Source organism: Acanthochromis polyacanthus, chromosome 16, assembly GCF_021347895.1.
Source record: "Acanthochromis polyacanthus isolate Apoly-LR-REF ecotype Palm Island chromosome 16, KAUST_Apoly_ChrSc, whole genome shotgun sequence".
Lineage (NCBI taxonomy): Eukaryota > Metazoa > Chordata > Actinopteri > Pomacentridae > Acanthochromis > Acanthochromis polyacanthus.
The window spans coordinates 35,410,475-35,430,796 of record NC_067128.1 but is presented as its reverse complement, the minus strand read 5'-3'; the positions used below and the strand labels follow the sequence as shown (position 1 = coordinate 35,430,796).

General features: G+C 40.9%; 2 protein-coding genes across 2 annotated transcripts in view; both read left to right on the top strand.

The window, feature by feature from the left end:
- Positions 1 to 8,994, top strand: part of LOC110969995 (clathrin coat assembly protein AP180-like) — a 190,244-nt gene extending 181,250 nt beyond the window's left edge. The window contains exon 11 of the mRNA XM_051936795.1: positions 8,943 to 8,994. Within this exon, the coding sequence (XP_051792755.1) occupies positions 8,943 to 8,979 (37 nt within the window). The 3' untranslated portion in view covers positions 8,980 to 8,994. The remainder of the gene's footprint in view (positions 1 to 8,942) is intronic.
- Positions 8,979 to 16,281, top strand: LOC110965379 (terminal nucleotidyltransferase 5A-like). The gene is made up of 2 exons (XM_022214401.2): positions 8,979 to 9,446; positions 12,034 to 16,281. Exons 1-2 carry the CDS (start codon positions 8,979 to 8,981, stop codon positions 12,847 to 12,849), a joined length of 1,284 nt encoding a protein of 427 aa, XP_022070093.1. The 3' UTR covers positions 12,850 to 16,281.
- The last annotated feature ends 4,041 nt before the right edge of the window (positions 16,282 to 20,322 follow it).

Genomic DNA, 20,322 nt, shown 5'->3' with positions numbered 1-20,322 from the left:
AGTGTTGTGGTTGGATGAGCTTATTTTGAGACGTGTATGAAGTGTTTTGTTGGTGAGAAACAGTTTTGGGGATGAGATGAACTGTTTAGCTGAGATGCGTGATGGAAATGCAGACTGTTCAGAGTTTTGAACACGTGACTTCAGTTTGGACCAACGCTTGTTAGCAATCGAAAAAAAACTGTAAAGATTAAAGACACTTCCTTATTTGTGTTTTATGTCTGCAATTCACAGTTTATACATTGAAAAAGAAGTTAATGTTGATTCAGTGGAATATGCATGATGTAAAGACAAGTTCTATGGTCGAATGCAGATTACAGAGTCAACATTTACTTCTTTCTTTGAGCTGAACTGGTGAGTTTGTGTTTGTTTGTGTGAATTTGTGTGTGTGTTTGTAAGTGTTTGTGTGTGTTTGTGTGTGTTTGTAAGTGTTTGTGTGTGCGGTCAGACGCTTCTCTTGCGTGTTTGTTGGTTAAAAAAAGCAGAAACAGCTTCATGTCCCAACTCACACATGCAGACTGTGGCTGGAACCGTCTCCTAGCGCTCAGATGAGGCCTGAGAACTCGTCTAAACGTTGATTTCTGTCGTCCTTTCAGCGCCTCTCCCTTCTTTCTGGCCGGGCTAATTCTGCAGAGCCGGTCGGATCGCCTCATTAGCGGCTGTCCAGGATTTTAGGAGGGTTTACTCCACTCAGGTCAGCAGAGTGCTTTCGGCACATTGGGGTCAGCAGAGGTCACCTCGGAGGTCGGGGTTAAAACTGATTGAGGTCTCTGTGAGAACTTCAAAACTCTAGAATAACCTGCTACAGCGGGTCGACCAGTAAATCAGAATGACTGCAGGGTTTTCTGCAGCATTTCTGGCCTTTCTGCTAGAAAATATCTTAGATTCCTAACTCAAAATGGAGCAAAAACGAGCTCTTTGCATCAATCAAACACTGAGATCTTTTACAAAACAGGCTTCATTTACAAATAAGGAGAAATGAGAAGAAGAAAGAGGTGTAAAAATGTAACTTTTTAATGGTAATGACGCTTTATTTTTTCCAGATTTATTACATTTAAAAAAAAATCCTACATTAAGCATTATTTTTCTTTTGATTGTTAATTTTAGCTTATTATTTCTTTTTATAATTTTTTTGTTGTTTTTATTTGTTTATTTTATGTTAGGTTCAATTATTATTTCTGGTATTGTTTTCTCCATTTTTAAGTTTGTTTTTTTTTTTACATTTTTTCTACATTAAGTTAAATTATTTTTCTTTTGATTGTTGATTTTATTTTATTATTTCTTTTTATAATTTTTTGTTGTTTTCATTTGTTTATTTTATGTTAGGTTCAATTATTATTTCTGATATTGTTTTTTCCATTTTTAAGTTTTTTTTAAAAAAATTTTCTACATTAAGTTAAATTATTTTTCTTTTGATTGTTGATTTAATTTTATTATTTTTTGTGTTCTTTTTATTTGTTTATTTTTACGTTAGGTTAAATTATTATTTCTGATACTATTTTTTCCATTTTTAAATTTTTTTTTTAAAATTTCATTTAAAATAAAAAAAAATCTTACCTGAAGTGAAATAATCTTCCTTGGCTTGTCTTTGGCTTCATTTACAAATGAGCAGAAGCGAGAGGCAGAAGGATTTATGAAGATAATTCTCTCGTGAACCGAAGCACAAATCAGCTTCCAGCTCTTTCTTGGAAGTACGACGGTGAGAAGAGACGGATATTCAGCCGTTCCAACGTTAAAACCATCTGTGCTGCCGCCTCAGAAACACTCAGGCCGCTAACGAGACAAACAGTGATGCTAATGATGTTGGCCAACAACAGTTTGGAAGGAAGGAAAAGCCGGACGGAGACGTTTATAAATGAACACTATTATTTACTCTGATAGGCAGAGACGCATTCAGACACTAAATATGACGGAAAAATCTTCAGCAACACAATGAAAACTGACTCCAGGGATTTGTTCAATTTAATAAATGCACAACTGCAAGAAATAAGTCAAATTTAATGATTTAGATCAACGATTCAAGCTGCGCACACACATTATTCACATTAATACGTGTATTTATAAATCACATAATTAAATTAAAAATCTAAAAGTGCCAGAAAGAAAAGACTTTTGGGTGAATATTTGTAATAAAACAAACAAAAAAATCTGAAAAATATAAAAAACAAAAAGTGTTTATAATAATATAAAAATTAAAGAGAGTATCATAAACAAAATAAAAAAATAAACAAATATGTATGTAGACAAATTTTGGGAAAATATTACACATAAAACTAGCAAACTAAATGTTGATAGAAAATGTAAGAAAAAAAGCAAAAAAATAAAATTAAACACAAATTTTTGTCAAATATTAAAAATAAAACTAACAAAAATATTGATAGAAAATATTAAAAATAACAAAAAGTATGATAAAAATAATCACAAAATAAAGAAATGTACAGACACATTAAAAATTTTTAAAAATTTAAATTAAAAAAAACATAAAAATAACAAAAAATGTCAACCAGTATCATAAAGATAGCTTTAAAAAAATTTAAATGTAAAGACACATTTTGGTCTGAAGAAAAAACTTATTTTAAAAAATGTGTATAGAAAATATTTTTAAAAAATAACAAAAAGCCTAAAAAAATAAAAAAATGTCATGACAAATTTTGGACAAATATTAAAAAGAAAAATAACAACAAATGTTGATAAAAATAATTTTAAAATTAGAAATGTGTCATAAAATAATTTAAAAAATAACTAAATGTAAAAAAAAATTGGACAAATATTAAAAATAATGCCAATAAATATATAAATGATTTAAAAAACATCAAAAATATGAAATTTTTTTTCTTTTAAGAGCATAAAGAGATGGAAAACAAAATAAAACATGTGGACAGTATGTGCAATCCTCTGTGGACAAAATAACATCATGCAGATCCAGACGGCATGAATTAGCTTTTAGCAGCAGCTAGCAAATACACTTAAGATGGGTGAAGGTAAAATACAATTCTTTCTTCCTCTGCAGTGTTTTTTACGCATTGATGCCACAAAGATCCTGACTACCCAGTTAAAAGTAGCTTCTGACTGAGAAATGTTCCTCCTTAGGACCTCAGCTTCACCATTCAGAGCCTCACACCTGTGCTCACCTGTCCTCAGCTACACCTGCTTCTTCCTGCAGAGCCCATGCTGCTGCAGTCTGACTGTAACAAGCAAACTCCCACTCACAGTTACAGTCATGCAGATGCAGTGAGAACCTCCACATAGACAGACTGCGGCAGGTTCAGACCTTCTTCCTGTGGTGCAACAGCGCTAACCGCTACTCCACCGTGACGCCATGCATGCTAACCTGCAGCCTGAAGGGCCTCGTTAGATTTACAATCAGAAAGGCTTCATTACCAAGTAGGTTTCCACGTATAAGACTTTTAGCGCTTCACAGTAAACACACAGATTTAAAAAGTTTACCCGGTCAGGATGCAACAAGTGCTAAAAGATAAGTTAGCATTGAGTGAAATTATAAAAATCCTTTACTACGGTGCAGGAATGTGCAAATAAATCACCTGAGAATGTGCAGGGCACACATTCTGTGGTGTAAACAGCTTGAAATGTGCAAAAGTTTTGTTTCAAACTTTGTTTATGCACCAGTCAGATGCCATGTTTGTTAGCTTTTCAGCTTGTTAGCTTGTTAGCATGTGGATACTGTGCATCACTGCCTGCAGACTTTGTCAAAACCTGCTGCTGCATTCTGGATTCAAAGATAATATAAATATATTTCTTATTTCTGCTACTTTCATCCTACAACATGCAGAAGAGTTTTCAGATTTACTGAGCATCAAAAATGTTTGTAGCATCAGCAGAAATACCACAGGAAGAGAAGAAATTTAGAAGCTTTTAGTGTGTTTGGAGGATGCCAGGTAAAACAGTCCAGGTCACTTCCAGGTTACTGTGTTCAAAATTCTCATGGCCTTCGTTTAAAAACTCTACAGCAGGGGTGTCCAACATGAGGCCCGTGGGCCAAAAGCGGTCCTCCAGAGGGTCCAATCCGAACCAAAGTGTAAAAATTCCAGAGAAGAAATTAACTGCAGATTGTAAATTAGTAAAACTATAAATGTAAAATCATTTGTATGACAAGCTGTTCTTTTGATCATAAAGTAAAATGCGAGATTGTTCATTGTTCTTTTGGTCAAAGGTCAAAGGTCAAAGGTTCTTATTGTCATATCATTCCACATTTGCACATGCAACAATATGAAACTGGACTCTGGTCCCGGTTTCAGCCATAAGACAATATAAAACACTTCCATAAAAGACAATATAAGTATAAAAAGACACTAATATAGTAATATATACAAACCTACAACATAAATAGATGTGCAATGAGACCATCAGTTAGTGCAATACAGACAGGAGCTTTGTCTCCGAAGTAGTGGTTGGCCATTTTTTAATAGATCGTTTTGTGTCTCGTTTTTGTAATCTTTTTTTTTTTGGTCTCACATTTTGGTCATGTTGTTCATCATTTATGCCTCACTCGTGTTTTTTTGTCTTATTTTGTCATTTTGTGTTTTGCTTTATCATTGTTTTGTGTATCGTTTTTGTCGTTTTGTGTTTTTAGTCTCGCTTGTGTTGTTTGTCTACTTCTTGTCATTTTGTTTCTCGCTTTTGTCATTTTTGTTTTGTTTTGTCGTTTGTCCATTGGTTTGTCTTTTTGAAACTTTTGTCAATTTTTTTGTCTCTTTTTTGTTTTGTGTTGTGTTGTTTGTCTCATTTTTTTCTCAATTTTGGAATTTTTTGTCTTGTTTTTTGTCTTTTTTTGTCTGACTTGTGTCATTTGTCTCTTGATTTTACCGTTTTAATTCAACGTTTTGTCGTTCTGTTTTCCTTTTTGTCTCACTTGTGTTTTTTGTCTTATTACAGTCATTTTGTTTGTCATTTTTGTCATTTGTCCATTGGTTTGTCGCTTTGTAACTTATTTGTCTCATTTTTTGTCTCTTTTTTGTCTTTTTTTGTGTCTCATTTTTTGTAATTTGTATCTCATTTTTGTAACATTTTGTCTTGTTTTTGTTCTTTTTTTGTCTATAAAATACGTTTCTGAGCCTCCAGTCTGCAGTAGGTAAAGCGCTCCAGGTTGCTTCTTGCTGTTTTTTTGTTCCCTGCTAATTGAAATCCAGACAAAAGAACAAAAATAGTAGGAGGTGTTAAGGCAGCGAGTGCGGCACGTTCTGCTCACTGTAATCTCTTAATGAACTTCCACGTGTAGTAACGGCGGAAACGGAAAGGAAAAGAGGATGAGCAAGAAAAAGGAGGAAGAACAGGATGGAGAGATGAGGAGGAAAAAATGTATTAATAGCGGAAGATGAGGAAGATGAGGAGACACCGTGGAGGAAAAGCCGGACGGCAAAGATCAGACACGATGTCTGACTTTCTGAATGAAGCTCCAGAAAGACGCTGAAGTGATTCAAACACAAAGAAAACAGCATCGTGAGGAAAAAGCACGTGCAAAGAGTCAATCAATAAAAGCTCTGACTCATTGAAAGTTGCTGGCCGTGAGCGGTTTGGCAGCCCTCACAGGGTCTGTCTGAAATCCCACGACAATCCTCTGCTGCCGTCAGACATCAGAAACCAAGCCGGTGTCATCCACTTGGCGAGTCAGAGGTCAGGTAAGCAGCTACCTGGAGGTAAGCGTCCCGGGCAGTAAGCCGGACACTGAGCCGGTTGGTGAATGGAGGGAGATTCCAGCGTGACCGAGAGGCTGCCTTCTGTCAGCTGCACCGTCTGGAAGTTAAATAACCGGAACCCGAAGCACAGAAATGAAACTTATAAAGAGACTAACGTGTATATTAGTGGCTGCTGTTGACCGAAAACAGGAAGTGAATGCAGCTTTCATAAACGTCACTGGATCAACAAAGGCCACAGAAACAGAAACTGACTAGGGATATCTGATATTATCGGCCCGATATTGGGATAAAAATGTAATATCGGTCAGTATCGTTATTGGGGTTTTTGTTGCCTACCATGAAAGCCGATAAAATAATGGCTGGATTTCACCGGCATTTACCAGCTCATAGAGGGAGGAAGGGAGGGAGAGTGTGAATTGTTGTTTGAGACAATTAAAAAAATATATATATACATATATATGACAAAAATGAGCAACAAGTCCTCAAATTCAACGAGCACCGGAATACGACCCATGAGAGCGTATTTACGTTAGCGCCCCCACGGGGAAAAGGAACGCATTACGGGATTTAATTTGATTAACGGCTTTTCCCTCGCAAAATGGCTTTTTCCTCACTTTCCCAGCACGGGTTTAGGGTTATGGTTAGGGTTAGGGTGAGGGATGGGGATAGTGTTAGATAAATGTTTGTTCATGGTGACGTTTCACCTGCGACACCGGAGTGTCGGTATTTACTCAACCACCAGAGGTCGCATAGTCAAAACGTAACACTGGGTCGTAATACGGGCGTGTACAGACGACCTATGTGGTCGTTTTTGGTTTGAGGACAGGCTGAAAATGAGACAAACGACACGAAACGAAACAAAACAAGACACAAAAACGAGACAGAAAATGACAAAGCAAGAAACAAAATGACAATAATAAGACAAAAAACACAAGTGAGACAAAAAGGAAACACAAAACGACAAAACGGAGAAAAATGACAATTGTGAGACAAAAAAGACAAAAAGCAACAAAAACAAGACAAAATATTACAAAAATGAGACACAAGATGACAAAAAATGAGACAAACGGCACAAAACAAAACAAAAGAGGCTAAAAAATTTGACCAAAAGTTACAAAGTGACAAACCAATGAACAAACAAAAAAAGCAAGCCAAAAATTCCCACAAAGAGACTAAAACTGTACACAAAACAAGAAATATCTGGCAGGTGCTGCATAGTGACTTGGTGGTTAGCACTGTCGCCTCACAGCTAGAGAATCCCCGGTTCATGTCCCGGCATTCCTGGGATCTTTCTGCTTGGAGTTTACATGTTCTCCCTCTGCATGCGTGGGTTTTCTCCGGCTTCCTCCCACAGTCCAAACACATGCTGAGGTTAAATGGTTATTCTAAATTGTCTGTAGATGTGAGTGTGATTGTTTGTCTGTATATGCAGCCCTGTGACAGACTGTTTCCTGTCCAGGTGTCCCCTGCCTTTGTCCCAAGTCAGCTAAGGCAGACTCCAGCCCCCAGCGACCCAGATGAGTATTAAACGGTGTATAAAAAAACAATGGATGGATGAATGAATATGGCATTATTCCAGTAACTTAAGTTGAAGTAGTTTCTTATTTTGCACAGACGATGTTTACATTTTGAACGCCTTGTTGCATTTTAGAATGCATGCAGTGAATCATCAATGATGTGTTCATTCCACAACAGGGGATATGTGACGCTACCGAAAATTAATTAAATAGCCCACAAATATTAGTATCATTGATATCGGAATTGGAAATATCGGCATATCGGTTATCGGCAAAACAGCCAATATGGGACATCTCTAGACCTGACCCATATTTCTACTTCCTGTGCAGCTCAGAGTGGAAACATTTTCGTGGTTTTCTGCTTCCGTTTTGCTGAACTCAACCTTCCCGTTTCTTTAGTGTTTCTGCGGTGCTGCTCACACTCAGAGCATCCAGGTAACTGTGTAACGCGTGCTGGCCGGCGCGTCTCCGTGCACGCGTGTGTCACGGCACATAGAGGCTAATCTGCCATAAGCTGGTTTATGGGCTCATCTGCAGTGACGCAGATCTACGCGCCAAGCTCTGCGCTGATGGATTCTCCATGACAACTAGCCCTGTGGTGACGGTGGCCTGTAGCCTACATACCGACCCACAGCTTACAACTCACCTATGGGGCCTGTCAGCTGCACACATGAGCTCTTTATGCAGCATTTAGGGTGCAGATATTTCACCGAACACACATGTAAGTCTGGTATTTGCACAGTGGCACATGTTGTCTGCAGTTTTGCTGCAAGTTTTTAGGAAAATAAAAGAAATTGCATGGAAATTTCTCCACCTGTAGAGGGCGCAAATGTGAACCCCCAGTCTCACCTGTGATTGACCAGAATGATCTCAACTCTAACATATGGCTGAAAAAAATGAACTTTAATTCATTTTGTCGAAGGTTTAGATAATTTAGGGCTTTCTGCCATCACTCCTCAGACATTGTTAGACTAAAAAAAGCTGAAATGAAGCTAAAATGATGTGAATATACTTATAAAACACAATTAGAGACAAATGTTTGGTGGCTGCATCTTTGGAGAAAGAAAAAAACATCGTGCGTACAAGCTTTTCTGCCAGAAGAAGAAGTGCAGATAAAAGTTTCGCTTGTGGGTCAGAGGCCAGTCCGACTTCTCTGTTCTTCCTTTTCTTCAGACACGCCTCAGTCTTCAGCCCCGCAGCCGCTGTGGGGCAACTATTAGTAGGTGTCAGCCGTCAATCAAAGCGACCCGCCCCCAGCGCTCCTCAGACGGGAAGCGCTTCGGTTCACAACGTCTCCAGCAGATGTGCAGCCAGGGACGTCTGCGGCAGCGCGCAGCAACCAGCGGGCAACAGACGGGCAAAATGTAAAGGATAAAGCAGCCGAACGCCGCTTCCAGAAAGTAGGTGTGCACGGGAAGGGCGCGGAGGTGTTTTTAAGCGATGCGTAAAATTGTTTTTACGCAGCATGGACGCGCGGTGATCGGTGCGTAAAAGTGAACCAAACAGGAGAGAAGTTAAAGTGCGGCGGATGAGGAGGTATTCTCGGATGAAATGGATGCTTGGGTGGGTGTCTGGGTCAAACTGAGCAGCTGACAGAGAGAGGAGCCACCGATTGACTTCCAGCAGACGCAGCGCGCAGTGGATGCAGCTCCTGAACTGAATCTGTCTGGGTTGCAGACTTTATGTAAGAAGTAGGACAACACCGCCCAGCTCGTTCTTTCCGTCATGCGTCGAGACGTTTCCAGCATTGTGTTGTTATGATCGAGTTCAGCCCTGAAGGGTCGATTCCACTGAGCGGAGCCGCCAGCTGATGCCGCAGCTCCAGCCGGAGTTTACGGAAAGTTTCACATCCTCCCGCCCGCCGCCTCTTCTCGACATGGACGGGAGCGGGACGGACGGCGAGAGCATCAGCCTCAGCGTGCTCAACTGGGAGCAAGTGCAGCGGCTGGACGCCATCCTCACCGGCTCCATCCCGATCCACGGCCGCTGGAGCTTCCCCACGCTGGAGGTGAAGCCGCGGGACATCGTCAAGGTGGTCCGGAGCCGCATGGAGGAGAAGCGGATCCACGTCCGGGAGGTGCGCCTGAACGGATCCGCGGCCAGCTACGTGCTGCACGAAGACAGCGGGCTGGGATGGAAGGATCTGGACTTAATATTCTGCGCGGATCTGAAGGGAGAGATGGAGTTCCAGATAGTGAAAGATATCGTCCTGGACTCTCTGCTGGACTTCCTGCCGGAGGGAGTGAATAAGGAGAAGATCACACCAGTGACCTTAAAGGTAGAAAAAAAACCCTCTCACAAACAGTTTAGTTTTGAACCTGTAGAGCAGAAAACTTTCCTCTTTCATTCCCCTCTACTTTTTCTTATCATACTTATCATAATGACACTTTTGTCCTGCATCTGAAATGACATTTCCATCCAGACATGCAGCCACTGAAAAAGTAAAAAGGCTGGTTTCCAATTCAAAGAGGATTCAGTCTAATCCAATTGGAGTCGGATCCACATTAATCAGTCGGGCCTCAGTTACCTGGATACCAAGGACTAGCAGGGCAGCTAATGGCCCTGGGACAGATGTGATCAGCAAAACGTCCCCAACAACAGACCAAACTCTGATTTATATCTGCAGACAAACAACGCTAATGTGCAGTTTTCTAAAACCTGATCAAACCGAGGCTGGTTTTTAATCCTCTCCTAAGACCCAGAGGGCAATTATTCCCAAACCACCAACACATGAGGAGCAGGGGGAAGAAAAAGTGAAGTAAAATTATATTACAGCTGTGAAAAGGGAGGAAGATAGAGGAGGAGGAGTTGATTCATGAGGGCAGGAGGCCTGAGTGTGACGGAAAAAAGGGAAATCTGGGGTTTAGTCGTCTTGAAAATAGGAATTAATGTGCAAGATTTCAAATGATTTAGATCTTTATTATGCTGCAGCTGCTTTTCTAAGCTCTACTGGATGCACACATGAACAGAAAGCATTTTTAATATGATAATTATCACTGATAAAGTGGGTAAAGCTCGTTGCTAACAGCCCTGTTCCAACAGTGGGTTAGATTTGAAGATTTAAGAGTTTATATTTGTCACATCCTCACACTTTACTTTCTGTGCAGTTAAATGCAAAGTTACAATAAGACATTATTATACTACATATGTTAATGTCTTATATGTTTGTCTTATAGCCACACTAGTATAAGAACATTCGTTAAAAAACTATAGAAAATAGAAAAACTCACTAATGCAACCTGCAAAAATATGAATTTTTGCAGATGAAGATGATGTTTTTCTGTTTTTCAGAAGATCTGATCCATTTTATTCCCTGTTGGAGTAAAAAAAAAAAAACGGGACAAAGTTGCAACAGATTGCATGCATTTTACAAAAACCTGCGGCACAAAATACGTTTTGTTGGCCACAGTCACAGCCTTGGCCAAAAATACAGGATGAATCCTAAAAGGCCGAACTTTTCTCCTCATAAAAATGACACTTGAGGTTGTCCAAGCTCTGCTGAGACCAACTAATCAAGTTTTTTAGTATCTTTAATGCAGCTTAAAGGCATTTTGTCCTCATTTATGCACTTCTGGAGTAAATAAACAACACAAAGTTGCAACAGATTTCATGCATTTGCAGTCAGAGTCAGAGAACAAAGCCTGCTGCACAGAAGACGTTTTGCTGGCCACAATAACATGACGCTTCTGGTTGAGCTAATCCACAGTTTTAGCAAAAAATCATGCATTCATCCTTCAAAGTTCAACTTTCCTCCTCATGAAAATGACACCTGAGATTGTCCAGACTTTGAGAATTTGGTCAGATGAGAGCAACTAATCGATCTGAACACTACAGAATTACATTTTTTTGGCATTTTTCATGTAGCTTAAAGCTATTTTTATCAATTTTACTCATTTTGGGAGTAAAGAAAAACAGATTTCATGCATTTTGCAGTCAGAGTCAGAGAACAAAACCTGCCACACAAAAGACATTTTACTGGCCACAGTAACATGATGCTTCTGGTTGAGCCAATTTACAGTTTTAGGGAAAAACAGAGGGCAGTCCTCCTCCAAGGCTGCTCAGTCGTTGTATCATTTCCGATGACTGAAATCATGAAAAAAATGGTGACAGAAATCACAGCACTATAAAATGTGATCATTTAATACAGATGTACCCTCAAACAAAATGACCTTGCGCTGAGCACAGGTGTGTGTTCTGCATGTGTACGTGATGTACGGATACCGAATCACGTGACCTAAATATGTAGGGGGTGGTGGGAATTGATAGGACTCAGAAACATCCCTACAATTTGATCAGTTGTTCCTTGTATCATTTCTGACCTCCCCGAAAAATTTCATCCAAATCTGTTTGTCCGTTTTTGAGTAATGTTGCTACCAGACGGACAGACAGACAGACATACACCAATCGTCACATAACCCCACCGTTCCTTGGCGGAGTAGTAATAATGTTCTGGCTCTTTCAAACAGAATGCATGACGTGATTTTAGAGAATTTCGTACAAATATTGCATCACTTCTTGCACATTATGCATGTAATTTCTATGTGATTTGAAGCTTTTTATGCAAATGTGACACAATGATGTCATTAAGTTACAGTGACATCGTGTCGCTATCTCGCAATGACACGGAAATCTTTAACAAATCCATGAATCCAGACTATAAGCAGCGTCACTGCCAAATTGTAATCATTTGGTCCTTGTGTCATTTCTGACCTTCCCTGAAAATTTCATCCAAATCCGTTACTCCGTTTTTGAGTAATGCTGCAAACAGACAGACACACAGACAAACGTCACATCATCCTGCCATTCCTGGGCCTAAAGCCTAAAAGGCCGAACTTCACTTCCTGTTTTTTTGTGTTTGTCCTCAGGAGGCGTACGTTCAGAAGATGGTGAAGGTGTGCAACGACTCGGACCGCTGGAGCCTCATCTCGCTCTCCAACAACCGCGGCAAAAACGTGGAGCTGAAGTTCGTGGACTCGCTGCGGCGGCAGTTTGAGTTCAGCGTGGACTCCTTCCAGATCCGCCTGGATTCGCTGCTGCTCTTCTACGAGTGCTCAGAGCACCCGATGGCCGCCACCTTCCACCCCACCATCCTGGGCGAGAGCGTCTACGGCGACTTCCCCACCGCCCTCGACCACCTGCGCCGGCGCCTCATCTGCACGCGGAGCCCCGAGGAGATCCGGGGCGGCGGCCTGCTGAAATACTGCCACCTGCTGGTCCGGGGTTTCCGCGCAGCGTCGGACGGCGAGATGAAGCTGCTGCAGCGCTACATGTGCTCGCGCTTCTTCATAGACTTCCCCGACGTGGGCGAGCAGCGGCGGAAGCTGGAGTCATACCTGCAGAATCACTTCGTGGGCCTGGAGGACAGGAAGTACGACTACCTGGCCACGCTGTACGACGTGGTGCAGGAGAGCACCGTGTGCCTGATGGGCCACGAGAGGCGCCAGACGCTCAGCCTCATCTCCTCGCTCGCCCTCCGGGTCCTGGCCGAGCAGAACGCCATCCCCAACGCCGCCAACGTCACCTGCTTCTACCAGCCGGCGCCCTACGTGTCGGACGGCAACTTCAGCAACTATTACGTGGCGCAGGTGCAGCCGGTGTACTCGTGTCCGCCGTCGAAGCCTCAGCAGTACCTCAGCCTGTCGCAGCATCCCATGTACGCCACCTGGTTGCCCTGTAACTGAACGGTTTTATCTCGTAAATGAGGCGAGGAAACACGGGAGGCGACATTAAGGAAGGGAACCTGGATGGGACCAGCTGGGTTCTGGTTTCACATGCTGGAAGAGGCCGATCTGGAAGTTGGACCGAACCGAGGAGATGTCTTTGACAGTTTGAACATCTTCACATACAGCCGCAAAGAGTAGCAGAGGACACACAAGAAGACGCATTAAGATATTTCCCATGTGTACTGTGGGAATGTGTGCTAATGTGTGCTAATATGTGTGAATGTGTGTGCTAATGTGATGTAATGTGTGTGAATGGGAGCTAATGTGAGCGAATGTGAGCTAAAGTGTGTGAATGGGAGCTAATGTGAGCGAATGTGAGCTGATGTGTGTGAATGTGTGTACTAATGTGAGCTAATGTGTGTGAATGGGAGCTAATGTGAGCTAATGTGTGCTAAAGTGTGTGATTATGTGCTAATGTGAGCTAGTGTGTGTGAATGTGTGCTAATGTGAGCTAGTGTGTGTAAATGTGTGCTAATGTGAGCTAGTGTGTGTGAATGTGTGCTAATGTGAGCTAGTGTGTGTGAATGTGTGCTAAAGTGTGTTTGAATGTGTGCTAATGTGAGCTAATGTGTGCTAAAGTGTGTTTGAATGTTTGCTAATGTGAGCTAATGTGTGCTAATGTGTGTTTGAATGTGTGTGAATGTGTGCTAATGTGAGCTAATGTGTGTGAATGTGTGCTAATGTGTGTGAATGTGTGTTAAAGTGTGTTTGAATGTGAGCTAATGTGTGCTAATGTGTGTTTGAATGTGTGCTAATGTGAGCTAATGTGTGAATGTGTGCTAAAGTGTGTTTGAATGTGTGCTAATGTGAGCTAATGTGTGTGAATGTCTGCTAAAGTGTCTTTGAATGTGTGCTAAAGTGTGTGTTCACAGGCAATGCAAAGAAAAAGAGGAACTGGATACTGTTTACAAATCCAAAATCTACTTTGATATTCAAGTTTTTCTGAACTCTGAGAGCAAAAACAAACAACAAAACAATGCATGCTTTATTTCTGTCCAGGAATAACGTTGTTCAAAGTGCCTAGATGAAGCCTAAAGGGAAGAGCTGTTTTGGTGATTCTTTAGAGGACTGTCCACTTTGACCGAGGCGGTAGTGAATGTACCGAGGGTTTAGCTAGTTTTAGTCAAAGACTCTTATCAGCCGTCCTTGCTGGACGAGTACACATCCTGATTACCAAAGAGGAAGTAACAGCGTAATCTCATCATCTGTAGAAGCGGGTGAAGGGGGGGAGGTGGGTGAAACTAAAATGCTTATAAGTAGATTTGAAAGAAAAGAAAGAAGTTTGGCTGCAAGGAAGAACCAAAAAGAGAGATTTCTTCTAGCTTTTCTTGTTGTTTTTTTTGTTTTTTTTGCTGAATGCGTCCACAAACAGGCAACCAAAACCCCAATCTAATCATAAATCCAACAAAAAGGCAATCAATTAACAGATCTGACATCTCCAGCAGGATAGATCTGCGCTTACAGGAACCCTGTGGAGTTTTTGCCTCTGAGCAAACAAGAAGCAGTGTTTGCATTTGGAGTTACTCACCAGAAATCGCTGGGTGTTTCCTCGACACAGCAGCAGAGTGTTAGCAAAGTGCTGCAAGTGTTTCCTCATACGAAAGGTGAGGAAAAAAAGCTCTACAGGAAACCTTTAACTTGCAAAACAGACAGAAACATGCAATGTGTAATGGAGGCGGCCAGTTTTTTAGAAATTATACTGGAAAGTTGTAAAAGAAATTTCTAAATCAGCAATGTGCACGTACAGAATACAGAGATACTGAACTGTGCATGTACAGAACGAGTTTAATTAGAGGGTCAATTGATTTTCTGCTGCAAGAGCTCAAAGAAAATGATGACTTTTAAAGAAAAAAAATGGCCCCCTGTGTGCTTCCTACAGCCTTGTTAGTTTAAATAAATCCAAAATCAACATGAAAAGCTGATATTTGGAGCATATTAAGTAATTTAAACCTGATTCTGAGCAGAACAGCTGCACAAATTCATCTGATTTCCAAAAATAAAACTGGTGATCCAGCACAAAAACCTTCCAAGACACGAGTTAGCTGCAGGCTTTGGATAATTTAATGTGTTTCCGCAGACAAAAGGCAAAAAAACAGGGAACCTTTAACTTGCAAAACACAGAGAAACATGCAATGTGTAATGGAGGCGGCCAGTTTTTTAGAAATTATACTGGAAAGTTGTAAAAGAAATTTCTAAATCAGCAATGTGCACGTACAGAATACAGAGATACTGAACTGTGCATGTACAGAATGAGTTTAATTAGAGGGTTAATTGACTTTCTGCTGCAAGAACTCAAAGAAAATGATGACTTTTGGAGACAAAAATGGCCCCCTGTGTGCTTCCTACAGCCTTGTTAGCTTAAATAAATCCAAAATCTACATTAAAAAGCTGATATTTGCAGCATATTAAGTCATTAAACCTGATTCTGAGCAGAACAGCTGCACAAATTCATCTGATTTCCAAAGATAAAACTGGTGATTCAGCACAAAAACCTTCAAAGAGTGCAGTTTGTGGATGATCTAACAAAAACCTGCCGTTAGCAAAGTTTACACTCGATCTGTTTGAACAAAACGCAGCTTCAACAGTCAGTCGGTGTGGAGTTGAGTTAAAAAAAAAAAACACAACAGTTTCATCCTGGAAAAGTGTTGTTTTAGAGCTTTACTCCTCATGAAAGTAACCTCTGAGATCATCCAAGCAATGAGACTTTAATGAGACCGGATCGTATCGACCGTCTAATCGATGTGGACGCTACAGAACCACACACCAGATGATCATCTCTGAGCTCTTTTCCTGCAGCTTGAAGGCATCCCATCCTCCTGTTTGCAGTGTAAGAGTAAATAAGAGAACAAAACCTGCTGCACCACAGATGATTGTTCCTGTTTAATCCTCTCAGCTGTTCTCAGTGTGTCTCCTCCAGGAAATAGTTTTCAAAAATGTACAGACGAATAACGATCACGTGGATTTCTGAGCGGCGATAAAAAAAAACAGTCTGGACCGGTAGAAGTTGGCGACGAGATGTAAAATTTATCAGCTTTGAACGTACAGCATCTTCTTCAGATCTCCTATTTTTCTATCGATCTTCTATTTTTGTACAGTTTGTGTTGGGTAGAAGCCGAGTCGTTGAATCTAAGAGTATTTTTTTGTTTGTTTGTTGTTTGTTTGTTGTGTTCTGGCTGATGAAGAGCAGCGCCGTGGCTCAGTGGAGACCCTCTGCTGTTGGCCGTCTGTGCGCTCTGAGCTGTTTTCTTATGTATTTCTGTTGCTCTAATGAGATTGTTTCACTTTTCCTCAGTGTTTTTAACCGCAGTCCTGGTTTCGGACACGGAAATAATGATCTGATGATTGTGTTCAAGTTGACCGACTTGATGATTAAAAGCGGAAAATCAGAAATGTTTTATTTTTTTGTTGTTGCTGCTGTTCTGACACACACACCTCCAGCCACAATGACACGTTTCTGGTTGAGCCAAGTTTTAGTCTGTTCCACTAAACGCTCCTCCTCATGAAAATAACACCTCAGATTGTGCAAACAATGAGAATTTGGTCAAATGAGATGTCGACCGACTGATCGATCTGGACACGACAGAACTATAGTTTCTGACGTTTTTCATGCATCTTATAGACATTTTACCCATTTTATGCCCTAGAAGACAAAACAAAAACAGTACAAGGTTACAACAGACTGCATGCATTTTGCAAAATCAGTTGCAAAAAAGATGTTTTATTTGTGAACAACCACAGTAATATGATGCTTCTGGTTGAGCCGGGTTCAAAGTTTTAGCAAAAAATAATGGATGAATCCTTAAAGGCTGAACTTTTGTCTTGTAAAAGTAACACTGAAGATTGCGCAAACAATGAAAATTTGGTCAGATCATATCTGACACTGTAGAACTGGACACCAAATTATCATTTTTGAGTATTTTGTCCTCAAGTTTGCACTGTGGGATCTGGATGCTACAGAACTGTACAACAAATGATCAGTTTTGAGCATTTTTCATGCAGCTTGAAGGCGTTTTGTGCCCATTTATTCATTTCAGGAACGAATAAAAAAACAGGACAAGGTTGCAGCAGGCTACAGGATTATTACTCAGGGAACAAACGCTGATGCACTGAAGATGTTTTATTGGCCGCCAGCCAGGGCAACACGATGTTTCTTTCACCTTGCCGAGCCCTGGTTTAGCCGAGGTAAACCACTCTGACGTTTGGATTCGGTGCCCAGAGGGAAGAGTCCTCATTAGGTCAACGTTCGGAGGTGCCCGGTCAAAGCCTCCTACACTTTTACTGCCAGCAAGTGACAGCTGAACGCGAAGGATTTCCCCTCCGTGAGACGTCATAGTCGAGCGTCAGCGGCCGCCGTCAGTGCCAACCTCATTAGCTGGGTACATGCCGAGCGCATGCATGGACCCGACTACCAGCAGAGCCCTGGTCTCCAGGGAACACATGGTAACTCTCAGAGTAGATTGGCTCCAGGTCTGCGGCGCTTTAATGCCCGGAAGCCTGGGCCTCCAGATGTCACTTTCCCTGCTGACGCTGGGATAAATACTCCTTCTTCCATGAGCTCTTTCATCTTCTTTTTCTTTACTTTCTTTATTCTGTCTGTTTCTGTGTCACTCTGCTTATTTTCTCTCCTCTGTATTCTTTATTTTTTAACCTTTTTCCTCGCTTTTATTGCTGCTTGCGTCTTGTCAAGGTCACTTGCATATTTTTCAGTCATTTTCTCCTCAACTCGGCCTCATTCCTGATGAATTTCAGCAGAGGGAGATGAGCTCCAGAGAGGAGACCGGGGCCAGTGTTATCCCCGCAAAGAGGGAGAGAGTGGACACTAAATATAGGCCCCCCTCTCAGCCACAGTAAGGACATTAGCCCATCTGCTGAAAGCTGATTAGCCTCCCTCCATGGACATGTACGCAAAGCTCCGGTGTGACTGCCGTGAGGGGGATTTAGCGGCTATTGTCCTGTAACACATACCGGCCTCATCTCCTGCCGTCTTTCAGGTCACTCTCACTGGAAAGGCCCTAAAAGAAAAAATAATCAGTCCACTTCCTTATCAAGAGCTTAAAGAGAACTGAGAACAAGGGATTGAGGCATTGAGGGTGTTGCACAACAAGGAAAAGAGCTAAACCCCGAAGCACCGTTGGCTTAGGAAGTCTGTTTGTGTTTTAATGGAGAGTCTTCGGGCAGCAGAAAGACTTCTGAAATCGTCTGACAGTACGAGATACGATCCAAAAGTTTCAAGACTTCCTACTTGGAGTGCAGCTGCTGTGTGTGTGTGTTTAACAACCTATAACACTGTACATCACACAGGTTGGTGTGATTAATTTAAAAATTAAGGTCAAGTAACGACAATTTGAGCTTTAAGTTTAGTTAAAGTATCGCCCTGTGCAGTGAGACTCTGCTCCCAGTGTTCCTGGCTCGAAGAACCATCCAAAGAAACAATACAAGAATCAACTGTTCCTGCAGAGCCAGAATTGCCCTCAGAATTTGACAAACTCTTTAAAGGATGTAAAGGCCTCACATCAACATGGAGTGTAGCTGCAGTGTTTGTTTAGGAGCCTACATTACTATGTTTTAAACAAAGTAACGGGACTAGTTTAAATGTTGCGGTTAATTCTCTTCTCAAAGTGCTCCTGCAACACTTGTGACATTCCCTAAAAGTCCAGACAAGTCAAGAACTATCTGTAATGAACTGAAACCCCCAAACTGTGTCAAAACAGCAACGCCTAAAGCCAAAAGGAAGAAGTTTCCAGGAGCCAATTTTGGTGAGAATTTTGGCAAAAAACTATTTAAATGTGGTTTTGGCCATCATCTCCGTCAAACTAGTCTCCTGGTGCAGTGAGACTCTGCTCCCAGTGCTCCTGGAACATGGAGTGTAGCTGCTGTGTTTGTTTAGGAGCCTACGTTACTATATTTTAAACAAATTAACGGGACTAGTTTAAATATTGTGGTTAATTCACCGCTCCCAGTGCTCCTGCAACACTCACCGAAAGTCCAAACATGTCAGGAACTACCTGTGATGAATTGAAACTCCAAAACTGTGTCAAAACAGCAACGCTTCTAGTCAAAGCTTCAACTGAGTTTCATTTTGGGGAAAAGGAAGAAGCTTTCAGGAGCCAGTTTTGATGAGAATTGTGAGGGAAGAGTGATGATAGTTGAAGCTGAAAAAAACTTTTTGGTTTTGGCCATCATCTCCGAAAAATTAGTCCCCCGGTGCAGCGATACTCTGCTCCCAGTGTTCCTGCAACGTGGAATACAGCTGCTGTGTGTGTTTAAGAACCTGTGTTATTAAACATTACACAAGTTGACATGATTAATTAAAGTTTTATGGTCAAGGCCCGACAATTTGAGCTTTAAGTTTAGTTAAAGTAGTCTCATCGTGCAGTGATATTCTGCTCCCAGGGCTCCTGTAAAACTAGTAACGCTCAGAAAAAGTCCTGCTTTATAAACACCGTCTACGTTGGGCGCAGAATCTCCTAAAATGTGTTGAAACAACAACTCTTTCACTTGAGTTTCAGTTTTGGGAAGAAGAGGAAGTCACCGGGTGCCAGATTTGGTGAGTAGGGTCGGTGGAAAGCGCCAATTGTGCCGTTGTGGCTAAAAATCTGTGAAATGTCATGCATGGCATTACACAACATGTCATGTCTGCTCTAAATGTTCCCTCTCAGAAACCTCAGGATGTTACAGCAGAACTCTGACTAGTTCTCAGTAACAACCGTGTGAAAGTTGAAGAAAACGGTGAACACACAAAGTCCTGGTGCTGCTGACCTGAGACTTCTTCTCGGGTCTTGGACCCAACCTGATTTACCCAAGACCTGATTTCTATTTTGTCATCATCTGTGTTAAAGTAGTCTCCTTGTGAAGAGAATTCATTTTTTACATTCATGATCTTAAAAGTTCCTAAAATACGTCTTCACTAAAATACAAATATTTTACACACTATAACAAATATTTTACACACTATAAAATTAGATAAGTTGATAATATAATATAATATAATATAATATAATATAATATAATATAATATAATATAATATAATATAATATATGGATAATATGAATTAATCTTGGGTATTTACAGTGTTCAGACAAATAAAATGTGTAATAAAGAGGTGTTCGGGTCGAAAAATTGTTTAAATAACTGCAATTTTTAAGCAAAGTTTAGAGCTAGATGGGACCTCTGATTAATCACAGATCATCAGAAGCAATGATTTACGCTGATATTTAGGATTTAATGAGACTTAGAGGTGATTTGAAGGAAGATTTCAATGAACAAGCTGCTTGTTTCTTCTTGCTTTTTTGTCTAAATGCAATGTTAAGCTGTTTTAGCTTCATATTTACCATCCAGAAATCAAAGTGGTGCTAATTCTTCAATGTAGAAGTCAGCAAAATCAGAAATCATTGCTTTATTACAGTATAATCCACACAGAGTGACCTCAT

What these genes read in the sequence shown, in the direction of transcription:
- LOC110965379 (XM_022214401.2), top strand. Translation starts at nt 8,979, where the DNA reads ATGCCGCAGCTCCAGCCGGAGTTTACGGAAAGTTTCACATCCTCCCGC. An exon ending in TCACACCAGTGACCTTAAAG is followed by an intron (nt 9,447 to 12,033) that starts GTAGAAAAAAAA and finishes GTTTGTCCTCAG; the next exon opens with GAGGCGTACGTTCAGAAGAT.